Source organism: Phoxinus phoxinus (assembly GCF_949152265.1).
Source record: "Phoxinus phoxinus genome assembly, chromosome: 21".
Taxonomy (NCBI): domain Eukaryota; kingdom Metazoa; phylum Chordata; class Actinopteri; order Cypriniformes; family Leuciscidae; genus Phoxinus; species Phoxinus phoxinus.
In genome coordinates, this window is record NC_136896.1 from 21,398,529 (window position 1) to 21,416,881 (window position 18,353).

The 18,353-nt window shown below is 43.8% G+C and overlaps 1 protein-coding gene across 1 annotated transcript in view; it reads left to right on the forward strand.

Annotated features, from left to right (window-relative positions):
- avl9 (AVL9 homolog (S. cerevisiase)) overlaps window positions 1-16,619 on the forward strand; it is a 58,441-nt gene extending 41,822 nt beyond the window's left edge. The window contains exon 16 of the mRNA XM_079594457.1: window positions 14,686-16,619. Within this exon, the coding sequence (XP_079450583.1) occupies window positions 14,686-14,798 (113 nt within the window). The 3' untranslated portion in view covers window positions 14,799-16,619. The remainder of the gene's footprint in view (window positions 1-14,685) is intronic.
- The last annotated feature ends 1,734 nt before the right edge of the window (window positions 16,620-18,353 follow it).

The following is an 18,353-nucleotide window of genomic DNA, read 5'->3' on the forward strand; positions in this document are numbered from 1 at the left end:
TTCATTGCGTCACTGTATTATGATATGAAAGGCCCCAATACAGTGCGGCACAAAATGCTTATGCGCATCCCGAGCGCAGAATGATGCGCTTGAAGCAACACGAGTCACAGCGCCAGTGTTGCCAGATGTACGATAATTATCGTATTTGTACGATAATTTTGACCTCTGTACGATGTACGATCAATAATGAAAAAAATCACATGATGTACGATAATTTCTGAGTTTTCAGTCGTTCGTCCAGACACACATCCTACCGCTTCTCTCTCTGACCCCGAATCATTTTCCTGCACGCAAGCAGCACGTACACATACACACACACACACACAGGCACCACACGGTGTCGCCCGCACGTCAACACTACACTACAGTTTTGCCGAAGAAGACAGTTCAGTTTAACAAAATGAAGCAGCAGCAGTAAAGTGCTAAAAAAATGAGTTCAGAAAGGGAAGGTGAGGACAGTGGAGGGGCGAAGAGGAAGGCAGAGTCTGAAGGGCAGCGGAAAAGTAAGCATAGGCCACAAACATATAGGACAGAGTGGGAAAAAGACCCCACTTTTGCTGGATGGCTAAAACCTGTCCCAGGAAACGATGCTAAAGCAGTCTGTCGTTGCTGCAACGTCCAAATGGTGGCAGAGATTACGGTTTTAAAAAATCATGAAAAGTCCAAGAAACATACAGATAAAAAGAAAAATCTAGCCCCATCACAAAGGTCCATAGCACAATGCCTACAGAAACCGTCTGAAAAACAAAAGTTAGATGAATCCGTGAAGAATGCTGAAATCAAGTTAACAGGGTTCATGGCAGAGCACAACGTACCTCTGAGAATCTCAGACCATTTGGTCTTGGTCTTAAAAGATTCTTTCCCTGATTCACAAATAGCCCAAAATATGACCCTTGGGCGCACAAAGACGACTGCCATAACAAAGCATGTCATTGGGAATTGCTATTCTGAAAGTCTAACAGAAATTCTTAAAAGAAAGAAATTCAGTGTTTTGATTGATGAATCAACTGACATAGGCAATGTAAAAACGCTGTGTGTAGTTGTTCGTTTTTTTGATGAGGGACCAAGGAAGATTCAGACCAGGTTTTGGAAACTGGTACAACTCTTCTCGAACACAGACGACTACAGACATGCTAGAGAGGGAGCCACTGCGGAACGACTTTACGCCGAGATGATGAAGTCATTTACTGATGCAGGTGTACCACTCGAAAATATTGTGGGGTTCGGGTCAGATGGCTGCAACACAATGATGGGGAAACACAACTCTGTCTCCAGCCGCCTCAGGAGTGATCTTCCAGGCATCACAGTGCAGCGCTGCGTGTGCCATTCACTGCACCTTTGCGCAAGCGAGGCATGCAGACAACTCCCTCGCAGGTGTGAGGATTTAGCCAGAGACATTTATGGGTACTTCAAAAACAGCTCAAAACGCATCGCGCAACTCCGCGAATTTCAAGATTTTTGCCATGTTGAGCCCCACAAAATGCTCAAGCCGTCACAGACTAGATGGCTGTCACTGAATGACGTTGTAAAACGTGTCTGCGCAATGGGATGCTCTCCGTCTTTTTTTCACAGATCAGTGGCTTGAGGCCAGACTTACTGCTGCGGAGACTATTTTTCACTCACTCAATGACCAGTCTCTACGCCTCTTCTATTTTTTTCTTGAATGGGTCCTACCGAAATTCACAGATCTTAATCAGTATTTTCAGAGTGAAAAGGTGGTGATCACTTCATTGAGAAGCAAGGTCTGCGAGACTTACAAAGATCTGCTTCTGACGTTCATGGATAGGGACCATGTCATGCGCACTCCACTGAAAGACATTGACATCAATAATGGTCCAAAGGTCGCACTGAGCTCAATGTACCTGGGCATAAAGGTGATGCAGCATGTGCAGCAGGCAAAAATTCCGCCAGCAAATCTGACAGATTTTTATGTGCGCTGTCAGAGCTTTCTACAGGTTTCCTGCGGGGAAATCAAGAAAAGATTTGATTTTGATGATGCTCTCTTGACCCGCCTTGTATGCCTTTCTCCAGCCACTGCAAAAGATGCAAACGCACGAGTTGAGCATCCGTCTCTGCTCCCCCTCATGGAACAAGTGCCACGGCTGATTAACATGTCAGACACAGACAGACTCCAAGTCATTGATGACCAGTGGAGGCGATTGCCTCTCATGGCTTTGAGTGAAGACACGAAATAAATGGATGTAGATGCATTTTGGGATCATATTTCTACGTTGGAGGATTTCCAGGGGATAGCCGTGTTCAGCGAACTGGGAAAGTTTGCTCTGGATGTGCTTGTGTTTCCCCACTCAAATGCGTCATGCGAACGAGTGTTTTCAAAAGTGAATCTGATCAAAACAAAACCACGAAACAGACTCATTACAGACACTCTGAATGGACTCCTGCACACATCGGAGTGTGTGAAGAATGCTGGTGGGTGTCACGCCTTCAAACCAACGAACACTATGCTGCGCTCCATGACGGCATCCAGTCTGTACTGTAAAAGGATTCCCCAACCAACAACATCTGCCAACACAGCACAAGTGGATGTGGCATCCGATGATGACAGCGACTTAGAGATCGAATTTGAATCTTTCTAGTGTTAATTGTGCACTTTTTTTCTCTCTGTATCATAGTTTAATTTTGGTCTATAAATTTGGACTGTCGGCATATCTTTTGCACTTTGGCAAAAAAAAAAAAAAAAGTTAAGTAGCCAGACTTCCTCCAGTTAGTGTGTGCAGCATGTTTAAATTGGCTGTAAAATTATTTGGAAAATAAAATTGTTGAAAAATTGCTATATTTTATGCGTTTGGTTCAAGTACGATAATTTTTCTCAAAAAACGATAATTTTGAGGTTTTGGTACGATACCCCGACATTTTAAATCTGGCAACACTGCACAGCGCGCAGCGCGTCGAGTCCGCATTAAAAAGTTCAAATCACAAAGGAAAGACATATTGATGCGTAGTGTATTATACAGTATCTATCTATGCAATATGAGCATTTTCTTTTAACAGTTTTAAATGTCAGTTACTGAGCGCGTCAAGAACAATTATAATGCTCTGACTCCAGTGTTGTGAGAGACACCCGGTCGAAAGTAACATGATTAAGGTACAGCAATAAAGTCCAGTAAGATAAAGTTGTTTAATGCAAAACCATAGACCTTTATCTACAGATCAAGTATAATTATAGTAACTTTGAATCATCTTGGAGAGAGTTTTTCATCGTGTTGACCATCGTAACCGAACGCGACGCGCTGTTTGATGCTGAATGGAGAATGACTGACAGCCGCAGCGGAGGGAAAAGTGTACGTGATCTTTAATTTAATGACTTAAAACGATCCTCTTGGTCGAAGAGTAGGAGGCAAGCGGCCGGTAAGTCTATCTTTATATTATGTCTTTGTTGATCAGTTCTTCTGTCAGCGTGGTTTGAAAACACTCACGAAGAAGATAAAAGCAGGCGATCTCAGGAAAAAAAGAAAGGAAAAATGCAAAACCACATAATCTGTAAGTGAGAACCGACAAAACACGACTACAAACTAAGGGCTATATAAACAGGGCAAACAAAAAAACTGAACAAAATACAGGTGAAATGGATAACAATGGAAACTAATGTAGCGACTGAGACCGATCAGACACACATATTTGTTATATTTAACAAATAATCCATAATATCCCTCACCCAACAAGCAAACCATGGGCTAGAGTTAACTGCAACTAACACACAGGTAGACACATGAAGACTGATAAGAATGTTTATGACCCAAGGAATTTAGAGAGAGAGGTTTGACTCTCATTTAATTATCGTTGAAAAGGACAAATAAACCGTCTCGGTTATTAACGTAACCTCGGTTCTCTCTAGAAGAAGGAACGAGTGTTGCGTAACCAGGCAGAATCCTTTTTCTCGAGAATACTGAAGCCACAAATTATCCTTAATTTTGTATTATTTTAAAACGCATATTGCTGCAGCGAGCAGACCTAGGCGAGGCAGCTTGCGTGCCTATTGGCTGCTCTGCGGCAACTTGCTGCAACCTCTCGGCAGGCTGCCTGTGACGTAAGCACCAATGAGGTCGCTGACGCCTTCAGTCGTCACGGCCCACCAGAATGGGCGTGGCTTATGCCTTTATAAGCCAGATCCCGATAGGATGCACTTTGTTTTTTCATCGACTGAAGCGAAACCAGATTGTAGCACAAGCACGGCAGGGTTACGCAACAGGCATATACGTGCAGTGCTGCATACAATAATAATAACAAGCCTATAGCAGCTAGGCAGCCTATAAATCGTTAAACACTTCAGTAACACTACACTAGAGTAAAAATATAATTGATTATCATATGTTACTTCAAATGTTTACAAATGTTATGACGTTATGAAATGAGATTGGAGTAAAAACATGCGTTTTACTTTTCAAACAGACAGCGCGTGCAAGAGAACATTTACTGAAGCGATGGAGCCGCTGAATGTGAAGTTTATGCAACAATAACACTAACTAATATAATTCAGAATTATTTCTTACCTTAAAATCTTTGTCTTCAAATCGCGTTCTTCTTCGGATGTAAATCCAATAAGCTTGCGCGTGTCTTCCAAACTTGGCAAACAGCAGAGGACTGATGAGGTTAGATGCTTTGTTTTTGTTTGCATGTCTATATATTTTACGCGTGTGGGTGTGGTCTAGGGCTGCAACTAACTATTTTTTTAATAATCGATTAATCTGTCGATTCTTTTTTCGATTAATCGGATAAAAATAAAATAAAAAAAAGCATTAATTCCCAACCCTTTATTCAAAAAGAGAACTGACAGTGCAAATTCACAGTGCAAAAAAATCTTCTGAAAGTGCACAAACAGGTCGCTCCTTGAGCATTCCTGAGCTGTTAAAGTAATAATTTTTTTTTATTGACTAACACAAAAAACATACACATGTATGCTTTACATCTGCCAAATATATAGGACTTTATTTTTTTTATAAAGTGCACAAAAAGATGTATATTTTTATTTAAGGGACCTGAGCTGTCAGAACAATAAATAATTAAAAAAAAATAAAGAAAAATACAAATCAGAAAACTTAACAGGATTTGTTTAAACGTCAGAACTTTTTCTCCACACTACACTCACAAACGCACAAATTCTCACACTCACAGACGCACACACTCACAAAAAAATACAATGGATTGACCACCTCGTATGGTGTGTATTTTGCAGCTCATCCTTTCCGAGTGTAAGGAATCACCGGAGGCAGTCAGGTCCATTTGCAACGTTTATTAAAGGAGAAGAGTCAAACAGGAAAAGGGGTCAAGCACTGGTAAGATAAACAACAGGGAACAGGCTCACACTTGTCAAATCCAGGCGGAGAGTCAGGTCTGGCTGCGAGCAGAAGTAAATCCAGGGACGAAGCAGAGGGTCGACAGGCAGGCAGCAGACAACGGGATAATCAGATCAGGGTAGGTCAAACACAGGCAGTCAGAATACAGGAATAACGCTCAGAATGTTCACAGAGGAAACGAGACTTCGCACTGTTTGAGATGTGAGTGAGGCTTATATGAAGGTTGATAACAAGATGCAGGTGCGTGAGTAATCAGTGATGACAGGTGCATGAATAATCAGTCCAGGAATGATGTGAGAGGAAGTTAATATTCGGGTGAGGGTGCCCTCTGGTGGTCAGCGAGGGATCTCATAGAGTCTGAGATTGTGACAGAGCCCCCCCCCGCGAGCGACTACTGGCGCGAGGATGTTGGCGGCGTCGGGGTCTACCACGGGGTCGGGGAGCAGGTTTGTTTGGGTGGTTGTGATGGAACTCAGTGGTGAGAGTGGGATCCAGAATGTCCGTGGCGTTGACCCAGGAACGTTCCTCTGGCCCGAATCCCTCCCAATCGACTAGATATTGAAGCAACCTGCCCCGGCGCCTCGAGTCCAGTAGTTGGTGTACTAGATAAGCCTCCTCGCCTTCTACCAGGATGGGTGGAGGATTCGGTTCCTGGGGTCGGTTCTCTCCTCCCTCAGTGGGGTCGATGGCAGGTTTGAGGAGTGAGACATGGAAGGTGGGAGCAATACGGAAATGATTGGGCAAGGCAAGACGGTAGGATACTGGAGTGATCTGACGAAGGATTTTGAAAGGACCCACGTACCTTGGACTGAGTTTCTTGCATGGGAGCTGAAGACGAAGGTCTCAAGCGGACAGCCACACCCATTGTCCTGGTTGATATTCTGAACCGGCTCGACGGCGACGGTCAGCCTGTCTCTTGAAGTGGCGGACTGCTCGTTGGAGGTGTGTGTGTGCTTGGTCCCATGTCTCCTCGCTGCGTCGTAACCAGTCGTCTACGGCAGGAACGTTTGCGGGTTCCCCAGACCATGGGTATAGAGGCGGTTGGAAGCCCAGAATACATTGGAAAGGAGTCAACCCCGTGGAGGGTTTTTGTATGGAGTTCTGAGCGTACTCCGCCCAGATCAGGTATCGGCTCCAATCCTCTTGATGATGATGACAGTAGGTACGGAGGAATCTGATAATCTCTTGATTGAGACGTTCTACTTGCCCGTTGGCTTGAGGATTATATCCGGACGTGAGACTCACGTTGACTTGAAGGGCTTTGAAGAATGCCGACCAGACTCGGGAGGTGAACTGGGGTCCTCTGTCGGAAACAATATCCTCGGGTAGACCGTACAACCTGAACACCCAGTTGCAGAGATGCTCCGCTGTTTGTAGTGCAGTGGGAAGCTTGGGTAAGGGAATGAGGCGACAGGCTTTGGAGAATCTATCCACAACGGTGAGGATGGTGGTATAACCGTCAGAGGTGGGTAAGTCCGTAATGAAGTCAATTGCTATGTGGGACCAGGGACGTTGAGGTATGGGCAGAGGATTGAGTAAACCGGCGATGACCGGAACTGGGAAGAGCGTGAACGTGCTCCAGGACCTGGTTACGAAGTGTCTCAGGGACAAAGATTCTGTGAGGCGGACAGGCTGGTGGAGCTTCTGTTTGAGCATTAGCCTGTTCCAGTTCGGTCTCAAGATCGCATTGGATGGGACCGACGACAAGGTTGGAGCCCAGGATGGTTTCAGGAGCTTGGGTGGCTGGTTCTGGGTCGTACAGTCGGGACAGAGCATCGGCTTTAAGGTTCCTAGACCCAGGACGGTAGGTAACCGTGAATTGGAAACGGGTAAAGAAGAGGGACCAGCGGGCTTGTCGGGGGTTTAACCTCTTGGCGGTGCGGAGGTATTCCAAGTTTTTGTGATCGGTGAGTACAGTGAAGGGAGTAGCGGCTCCCTCCAGCCAGTGTCGCCATTCCTTGAAGGCGGCCCTCATGGCCAGAAGTTCGTGATCTCCCACGTCATAGTTTCTTTCAGCGGCGTTGAGTTTCCTTTAGTAGAATGCACAGGGGTATAGTTTGGGTGGAGACCCCTGCCGTTGGGACAATACAGCACCCAGGCCAGTATTAGACGCATCCACTTCCACCACGAAGGGCAACTTGGGATTGGGATGGTGCAAGATAGGAGCAGACGTGAAGAGTTGTTTCAATTGATTCAAGGCATGGGTGGCTGAATCATTCCAGGGAAGACGTGATGTGTTCTTTTTTACCAGAGATGTCAAAGGATTTGCCACAATGCTGAAGTTACGGATGAAGCGGCGGTAGAAGTTGGCAAACCCGAGGAAGCGTTGTAGCTCCTTTAGAGTGCTGGGTCGCGACCACTCGAGAACAGCTCGAACTTTACCCTCGTCCATGGCGACGCCCTCAGGGCTGATGATGTATCCCAAGAACGTGGTGGAGGTTTGATGGAACTCGCACTTCTCGATCTTTGCAAATAGCTGGTGTTGAATGAGTCTCTTAAGGACCGCTCGGACGTGCTGTATGTGGTCCTTCAGGGTGTCGGAGTAAATCAAGATGTCGTCAATGTAGACGATGACTGTTCGATGGAGCATGTCTCGGAACACATCGTTGATGAAGGACTGGAACACAGCTGGACTGTTAGATAGGCCGAACGGCATGACCAGATATTCGTAGTGCCCTGTGCAAGTGGAGAAGGCTGTCTTCCACTCGTCCCCTTCGCGAATGCGAATGAGGTTGTAGGCACAGCGTAGGTCAAGCTTGGTGTAGAACTTAGCCGTGCGGAGTAGTTCCAAGGCTGCTGGTACCAGAGGAAGTGGGTAGTGGAATTTGATGGTACTGTCATTGAGAGCCCGATAATCAATACAGGGTCGGAGACCGCCGTCTTTCTTCTTGACAAAGAAGAAGCCGGCCGATGCTGGTGATGTCGAGGGTCGTATGAAGCCCTTTGCAAGGTCCTCCTCGATATATTTTCTCATGGCCTCTGTCTCAGGTTGGGAGAGAGGGAAGATGCGGCCCTTGGGAGGCATGGAGCCTGGAATAAGATTGATGGCACAGTCGTTGGTGCGATGAGGAGGAAGTTTGGAGGCTTTCACCTTACTGAAAGCTACTGCTAGGTCGTGGTATTCGGTTGGAAGGCGGACTGAGTCAGTCCCCTCCGGGGGACTGGTGATACTTCGAACAGGCAGAGGAGTCACAGAGGCGAGACAGGTGGAGCAGCAGGATTTACTCCAGTGAATGATTTGACCGGTTCCCCACCGAATGTGTGGATCGTGCTTACGGAGCCAGGGCGGAGCCAGGGCAGACCCAGGATGACCGGTGTGTAAGAAGTTTGCAGAACGTAAAACTGAATGTTTTCAGTGTGAAGAGCCCCTGTTCGCATGTGGATGTGCTGGGTGATGTGGGTTACTTGACCTGAGCCTAGTGGTCTTCCATCGATGGCCTCGACTGTAAGGCAAGAGTCACAACGGGTTAGAGCAATGTTATTTCGTAGAACAAAGTCTTGTGACATAAAATTCCCAGCGGCTCCGGAGTCAATTAAGGCATGGGTGATAATTTGACGCTCATTTATGGTGAGCACGAGAGACACAGAAATGCAAGAGTCAGGGTTCGGGGTGTCAGTGGTGAAACTCACCGGCCGTAGATTTCTCAGAGGAGGACGGATGGGGCAGTTAATGCGGAAATGATCAGCCTCGCCACAATACAGACACAGGTTTTGACACCTCCGCCGTTATTTCTCTTCCAGAGTTAGTCGAGAGGTGTTTATCTGCATGGGCTCGACATTGTCAATGGATGTGTGGGTGGAGGATCTGGGAATTACAACAGAGCGTGAGGTAGATACGGGCCGATGACTTACGCGGCGAGATCGCATAAGATTGTCTATCTGGATTGCCAGATGAATGAACTGGTCCAGTCCTCTTCCCTCATCACGGCAGGCCAATTCTGCTTGTAGTTCGTGACTCAGACCTCTACGAAACATCACTTTTAACGAGTCGTTGGTCCAATCCGTCTGCGCGGCAAGGGAAGGGTTCTGAATGTGAGCGCATACTCGGCGGCAGTGGATCGACCCTGGGTGAGTTCAAGAAGTCGGTCGCCCGCTCCCTTGCCCTCCTTGGAATGTTCAAAAACTTCCCGGAATTGTTGGAGGAACGCTTCGAAGGTGAGAAAAGCTGTGCCATCCGCACGCCACACCGCTGTGATCCAGTCAAGTGCTTTTCCGGTTAGTAGAGAACAAACAAAAGCAATTTTACTGGTTTCGGTGGGATATAGCCTGGGTTGTTGGGCAATGATGAGTGTGCATTGCAGGATAAAGCCCTTGCATCTCCCCGACTCTCCATCAAACCTCTCGGGGAGTGCGAGGCTAAGGCTCGCGCTCGCGGAAGGTTGAGCTTCGGTGGCGCGGATAGCGGGTTGTGGTATTTGCTGTGGAGGCGGAGCGGGATTTTGCATGGTCTGAATGGCTTTCACCGATTCCTCTGTCACCGAGGTGAGATGGTTGAGTTGATGGTGATGAGTGGCGAGTTGATCCGCTTGGGCAGTGAACGCTGCGGAGAGCGCAGACATCGTTGCTGAACCTTGTTCTGGCGAAGTCTCCTGTAAGGAATCACCGGAGGCAGTCAGGTCCATTTGCAATGTTTATTAAAGGAGAAGAGTCAAACAGGAAAAGGGGTCAAGCACCGGCAAGATCAGGGAACAGGCTCACACTTGTCAAATCCAGGCGGAGAGTCAGGGCTGGCAGTGAGCAGAAGTAAATCCAGGGACGAAGCAGAGGGTCGAGAGGCAGGCAGCAGACAACGGGATAATCAGATCAGGGTAGGTCAAACACAGGCAGTCAGAATACAGGAATAACGCTCAGAATGTTCACAGAGGAAACGAGACTTCGCACTGTTTGAGATGTGAGTGAGGCTTATATGAAGGTTGATAACAAGATGCAGGTGCGTGAGTAATCAGTGATGACAGGTGCATGAATAATCAGTCCAGGAATGATGTGAGAGGAAGTCAATATTCGGGTGAGGGTGCCCTCTGGTGGTCAGCGAGGGATCTCATAGAGTCTGAGATTGTGACACCGAGCATATAGTGAAGTTTCTCTGAATCATTTAGAGTAAAGAATAGAATGAAAAATGCAGTGCTGCTCGGACACACTCGGTCTCTCTCGCGCGCAGACACACTCTCTATTGCGTGCTCTCGGACGCACTCGGTCTCTCTCGCGCGCAGATAGACTGGAATGGGTCTCTGCGCGCACTGTCGCTCGCGTGCAGACACACTCGCACGCAAACACACGTGTCTCTCGCGCAGTGTCGCTCCCGGAATTCGCTTCGCTTTTGTCCAGTCCGGCGCCTCATAGCTCTGCTACGCTCCGCGCTCAACTAAATTTTATTTATTTTTTTACATCTCCGTGTCGCGCGACACAACGATTCGTTGTTGCAGCCCTAGTGTGGTCACATTAAAAACAATGAGCGAGGGTTTGAGAAACTGGATATCTTGTTGGTTTTATACAAATTACTTAAACAGAGAATATTTGTTTTCTTTTTGAATCAGATCATTTAAAACTACACACTTAAATGATTATAAAGATATAGAGCTCATAAATGTGTCACAAGTATTCGCTGAGTTTTGTTTGTTTACTGACGTGCTCAAGAAAAAAAAATTTTTTAGACGTAGTGGCAGAAAGCACACCCTGTTTAATTTCTTTATTTTACAAAAGCACAATGTTTTGTTTTGATTGTAAGTGGACACATACAAAAGTAGACATCTCACAGATTCTTTTTTCATATTTCTTAAGTCTGTATGACCATACATGACGGAGTATTTTAAGTCTATGTTGCTGCTATGTAAAAAAAAAAAAAAAAAACAGCAAAACGCGCCCGCGCGTTTGCCGGCCCCAGAGGGTTAACACAGTATAACAGTCAGGATAGACCTTAGACAGGCCTGAACTGGAGAATGACAGCTGGATTGAGCACAGTCCCCTCTGTACAGGAATGTTAAAGCATAATACGCAGTCTGGTCGGAACTGAGTCGTGCAGAACTGCAGATACTTTGTTCAGACTGATAACAATCTAGCCTTTAGGGCAGGAACTTCTAGGTTGTAAAACCTTATAAATGTAGACGGAGAGGCCCAGCCTGCCGCCATACAAATATCTTAAAGTGAAACCCCACTGGACCAGGCCCACAAAGAGGCCATGCCTCTGGTGGAATGAGCTCTAACGCTCAAAGGACAACGAAGGCATTTGGATGTATAAGCCAACGCGATGGCATCAACTATCCACCTGGAAACGTAGCTAGCCCTTTAGCGTGGCCACCAAAAGAAACAACGAGCTGTTCTGACTGTCTGAAGGTAGCAGAACGTTCAACGTAAAATCTCAGCGCCCTGACCGGGCAAAGGAGATTCACGTCATTCTCACTGTCAGACCCTGGGAGAGCTGACAGGGAAATAACTTGCACTCTGAAAGAAGTGGCAAGCATCTTGGGGACATCCTTGGTTTGAGGATGACTTTGGAGTCATTAGGCCCAAACTCAAGGCACGTAGCACTCACAGAGAGCGCGTGCAGGTTACCCACCCATTTGCCCAAAAGCGATTTTAAGTGAGCGATAATTTAGTCCCACAGACTGTAGTGGTTCAAAAGGGTTACTTTTCATGGCCTCTAGGACCGTGGAAAGGTCCCAGATGGGAAACCGAAGGGGGTCGAGGAGGGTTTATCCTCCTAGCTCCTTGAAGGAAGCGGACGATAAGGCCGTTCCTACACAGTGACTGGCCATGCGTTTGTTTTATAAACGCAGCTATGGCCGACCCATACACTTTGAGCGTGGAGGGGGACCTGCCCTCATCCAAAAGCTCTTGTAGGAAGGAGAGAACCTCCACAGTATTGTGGATCCAAGTTTCGGGCTGAGCCCCAGCCGGAGAACACTGACCACTTGGAAGCATAGAGCCGTCTAGTCTGCGTAATCGTGTTTAACACTCCTACTGGGAGTTGTCCCTGGACAGCATGTCTGGACACACGTTCAGATGGCCTGGCACATGCGGCGCTCTCAGCGAGCGCAGGTTGTGCTGAGACCACACGAGAGTGAAGCAAGCCCACGCATGTGAAGCAAGCCCAGCCAAAGCACTGCTGAGGCTGAGGCTGAGGCCATGAGACCTAACATCCTCTAAAAACTTTTGAGAGGACATTGCCAACTTTGAATGACGCCGGCCAGGCGCTGTATTCGCAGAGCACGCTGTGACGTATGCCGCACTGTCATTGACACCGAGTCCAGATCTGATCCCAGAAAAAAGATTTTATGGCTGGGAGACAGTGAACTCTTGGTCCAATTGACTTTGAGACCCAAGCCTTCTAGATGGCTGAGTAGAAAAGCCTTGTGTGTCATCAGTTCCGCCTCTGACTGCGCTAGAATTAGACAGTCGTCCAAATAGTTCAGTACTCGCATGCCCCGTTGTACGAGGTGCTAAAGACAGGCCAAACGGAAGGACGGTGTACTGAAAAGCCTGACCCTTCGAGGGCGAATCTCAAGATTAAAAATGTGAATCTTGCTTCATAAGAGCTTTGTTCAAATGCCAAGCGGTCTGCGAGCAAACTACAGCGAATAGCCTTGCTTTATAATGTTCAACACCCATTCTGACATGCCCGGGATAATTTCCCATGCTTTTGCACGTATGGCTAGGGGTAGAATGGTATCTGTGCTCTGGTCGCTGTGTACTAGGGACCCGGAGACCCGATTGGGCTGATACAATGACACTGCACTTACAGTGTTTATATGGGGCGGCGCGCTGTGAACGGCCGGCGGTTCACACATAACACTCCTGTCGCGGGGACGGCCCTGGGAAAGCGCGTGGTTACGTCCCAGCCAGGAAGCGCACAGGATGTGGCGGTTCCCGTCGCTGAAAGGGGCTCTACACGAGCCGCATTTGGAAACACAAGGCATTTGAAACAACGCCTCGGCTCTTTTAGGAAGAACGTGAGTGTCGCGGCAGCGAACACACACGGAGCGAGAGTTAAAGAATATGGGCGCCGGATGGCGCAGCAGGAACGGCGACTGAAGGCGACGAGAAGACGGCCGGCTTCCTCAGACACTTGGCTCTGCGATGCAAATGGCTCGTCCCGCTGCAGTGCCTTTTCAACGGTGCAGGCTTCTTCCAGAGATACAGCGATGTGAAGTGAACACTTCTCTGAAGAGATGCAAAAGTAAAGTACATCCTATCGGGATCTGGCTTATAAAGGCATAAGCTACGCCCATTCTGGTGCTTGCGTCACGGGCAGCCTGCCGATAGGTTTCAGCAAGTTGCCGCAGAGCAGCCAATAGCCAATTGCCTAGGTCTGCTCGCTGCAGCAATATGCGTTTTAAAATAATACAAAATTAAGGATCATTTTTAAATTAAAATTAATCAATAAATCATACTGCATGTTCGCTGGACGAACAGGTTAGTTTATTGTGGCCTTAATTCTGCTACATCAAGTTAATGATATTTACTGATCCAAATATTTATAATTATAATTTCTTTTGAGCTAATTTGCTACACTAACAAGGAAGTTATACTTGCATAATTTTTTGCGGTAATTCTGCAAATGGAACATCAGCGTTCTTGATGGCGTCACTCAGCTCACTCTGGTTATCTCAGTATGTATATTTTAGGCAACAATAAACTAAATATGTTATAAAACACCATTCTTTCTCTTTTCGTTTTCATTTAAAAATAAAAATTATAGCCAATTTATAGTGGGTTAGGCAATGTGTACATTGATGGTCTTCACTGCTACATGTATATTATTTATAACAAAAAGTATAAAACACAACCCTGACTCTTTCCGTTTACATTTTAAAAATATTAAACATATTAATATGTGGTTCAGGCCATATGTGCACATGTGTACTCTGATAATCTTCACTGTAATAAAATGAAATATAACATTAAACACAACCCTGTCTCTTTTTGTTAAATGTCGGTCTTTTTCAAATCATGTCCAATTAATAGAATTTGTCACAGGTTAACTCCAGTCAAAGTTTGCAATGTAATTATTTTTCGTTTTTTAAATACATTTGCTAAGTTATCACTAATCTTCTATTTGTTTTGTCATAATGGGGTATGGAACGCATATTGATATGAAAAACAAAATTATGATTTAAAGCATTTTAACAAGGTTGCAACATGACAAAATGAAAAAAAAAGAATACTTTTGCAAGGTGCTGAATCAAGGAAAAGATGTATAGGAATGTATTAGAATGTGATGCTTTCCAGATGTGCTATGGCTCATACTGTGATCCTAGAACTTTAAGTAATTATTGGTTTAAATGTTTTATTTATTTATTTTTTCTTACCATGTTTTGTAGCTCCTGCAATTATTTCTTGCTTGGCTTAAATGTATTATTATTATTATTTTTAGGTCAGTCAGTAGGTGGAGCTTTGACTGTCGCTAAATCAGCCATGTCGTCCTGGTTCTCCATGCTGGCTCAGCCGACCGCAGCAGTCGGTGCATCTCCACAGTCTACGGACTGACGTCTACTTCTAAGTACTAAAGGGAAGACAATACTACAGACATTGCACACATCTCTATTGTTAGGAAATATAACAAAAAAGATTTTTATAGAGAAAGAGAAAATGTAAAATAAAAAGAGGATTACAGCAGCTTGATTTTAGATTTAGTACTCATTGTAGTAGTTTAATGGTAATAAATACTGTAAGAAAAGCATTTACCTCTGACAAAATACACTATTTCCAGGTGTTCCGTTTGGGATTGTTAATGGTTATGGGACTGGGAAGTTATGGGACGTCATAATACCTGTCTATTCTGAGATCAGGTTACCAAATGTTTTTATAGGTATTTTTCCTACAAATAGCACACTGATTATCTCTAATGGCAAATGAAAAATAAACATTATGGTCACAATCGGCCTATGTTACTTAAAGCTGTCACTGTCCACTTTTCTCACAAATAAAGAAACAGTGACACTATAATTGGACCTACATCGTGTTTAGATCAGTCCTATAATGCAATAAAGAGAATGCTATTTAACAAATATAACACAAATCTTTGAAGTTTTTATTTATTGATGAAAATGACCCAGGAGTTACATTGTCCTAACCAGAAGAAATGCGATAAGATTCCCGTGACAAGCAATTTGTCTGTCCCCACCTGTGGTCCACACCAGACTCCACACAACAAAATCATTAAAAAATCACAGCCAATCAGAAGAACGTGAGGATGGGCTCTCTCTCTCTCTCTGCAAGCACACTGTAATAGATAAATACATAGTTAAATTCAAGAATATTGATCTACTTTAACATTATTAAAAATCCATACTGACGAAACAATGTTTTTCATAGAATATACTTGTTTGTTCACATAACTAAGGTTTATCAGCATTTATTTAAAAACAAATCCATTATGAGTTCTACAAATTATGTTTTATTAACAAAGTTCGGGAGGAGCATGTTCAAATAATTGATCCAATTATCACATCATTCCAACCAGCTGTCAACAATCAGTAATCAACATTTCTATCCAATCAGCATGAGTGGAGACCTACATACTCATTTGACTCGCCAACATTCCTCGACAGTTTTTCAGCATCCCTCCACCACCCCATCTCCTCACACTCGCCTGGTTACTTCCTAAACCAGCAATAGGGGGGGAGTACTCTGAGTTCGGGCCGAATACCGAGCCCGGAGCCCTCTCCTCGGACAGCACGCCAAACATGCATACCATTTATTCTATCTAACTTATTTGTAAGTGTGAACTCGTGAAAGAGAAATTGTTGGATAATGTTAGACTGAGCAGTTTTCCTTGTAAGGATAGATAGATAGATTGATGTCATACATGGCATGAAGTCGAACACACCTGCTATTTCCATAGGTGGAGCGTGTGTAAGGCTGGACCTTCCCCTGGCCACGGGCTGGAGAATAGCATAGAATTTTCTCTTTCAAACCACTGACTGCTACTACTTCTGATTGCTTTTTGAGGGAAAAGCTGCCCATCACTGCTGATCAGTTTTCTCTGTAATAATAGCATATTGGCAAAACAAATTTCGTGATTGTGCTCTCGAGAGCATCAAAGGTTTCTATTTACAACGTTTTCTTTGCTGTGTTGACCAATCTAGCCAGTCACTTACATACTGTATCTGTTGAATTCTTGAACGCAATGCCCACCCTAGTGAAAAAAACATACACCAAAATGTATTTAAAATACATTTATTTCATACTAAGATGTTCCCATGACAATGCACTATAGTGTTCGTCAACTTATTAGCTGTTCTTATAAACAGAAATGTCTTATTATTGCTGTTAACATAAATGTTGCAAATAAATATACATTTTATATAAGAAAAAGTTTTTTAATTGTATGTTATATATGTGTGTGAGTGTATTTCTCCGTTCTCAACTTTAAAACTTTCCGTCTCATTTTTGGACTCTGCATTACCTAACACATTTTTTACCTATGAAACTTATTTCAACATAACATGTATAAATATATACATAACAAATATATCACAAATATAACACCCTACAAATGGTGTCCCCTTCCCGAAGTGCCCTTTAAGGGTGCAAAAATGCAGTTTGGACTTTATCACTTTATCACAATCAAATTACTTAAGTATATCTTTGGTTGAACTTCAATTTAGAATACAAAAAGTACAATTTGATGGGTATTTATATTAAGCACATAAATATGTAAATGTATTTGTAGTATACTTAGCATAAAATAAATGTATTTCAAATATATTTTAGTAATTTATTTTTCATCATACGTGTTATGTCACGTCAATATGTCACCACTGGATCTGCACGCTACAAATCCTATCGTTATAAATGAACACATAACAAACAAAGTTTGACATTGTAGGCTAAATAAGATTCATTGTGCAGTCAGCTTAATCGATTAGCGGAACTTTGTGAGATCACGATGAACTGAAAATTGTTTTGCTGCATTATGTAAGGCAATGGTTATTTATTATCCAAACTGGGTGCCATGTCAAATCACGCATACAGTATGCTTACTTTTCTGTTCAAATTATAGTGGTTTGTGAACATAGCCACTTTAATAAAAAAAATATTTATTAAGAGGATTTATGCTGGGATGTGCTCGATAGACGACACGTATATTGACATTCTATTTAAATGTGTTTTCATGGAGGAAGCACATCTAGCCTTGCCGGCATGTAAACCGTTCATCTCTTCAACTTTAATACTACAGTAGTTACAGCAACAAATAAACATGCATGAACATCAGAAGGTATGTTGAAAGACCTACAACTTACTGAAATGAATCATGTCTCGTGTAATCGCTTAATCAGCAAACAATGTCACGTAACATTTACCTCAGAAAAGCCATTCAGTGACCATAAACTTAATAGTCAGTCAGAAAAAATAATTCTATAGAGGACCATTTTTCAAAAAAATATGCACTATACATATTCATTGCCATATAATCTTGAGAAAACAACACCACACCCTGACAATCCTTAAATCCTACAGAAAGTGTAAATACAGTATGCAAACGAGATTATATTTATTTTTAAAACATTTGCAAAACATGTTAAATATGATCCAACTGCACTCCTGTAAAAATTGAGGCACAGAGCTGTATTGAAAATCTACATTATTTTATCATATGAATAGGTTAGGTATTGTATTTGCCATCCATGTGATCTGATTAATGAACTGGAAAACAATGATCTAATGTATTTTACTGTTTTAAAATACTTTTTTTGGAGGCGGGCAAGGTGTGTATTCATATCTGTCAAGAAACTGTGCATATACAATCACTTAATGCAGCCATCAGGTTTTAGAACAAGAGACTTTATAAATGTTTTTTCTAATAAATAGGTAATTACATATTTCCTGTTTTAAAACTTGGTAAAAGCTCAGCCACACCAGGAGGAAATTGTCAGCTCTCAGCAGTCGAAGTCTGGGCCCAATATAATAATATAAATATGCAAAGTTCTTTTTTTTTTAACACAAATGCTTCAAGGTACACAAGCTTGAATTAACTAATTTTTGCATTAAAAAAATGCTGCGTCCTTACAACTCATATTGACTCAGGTTTCTTTTTAA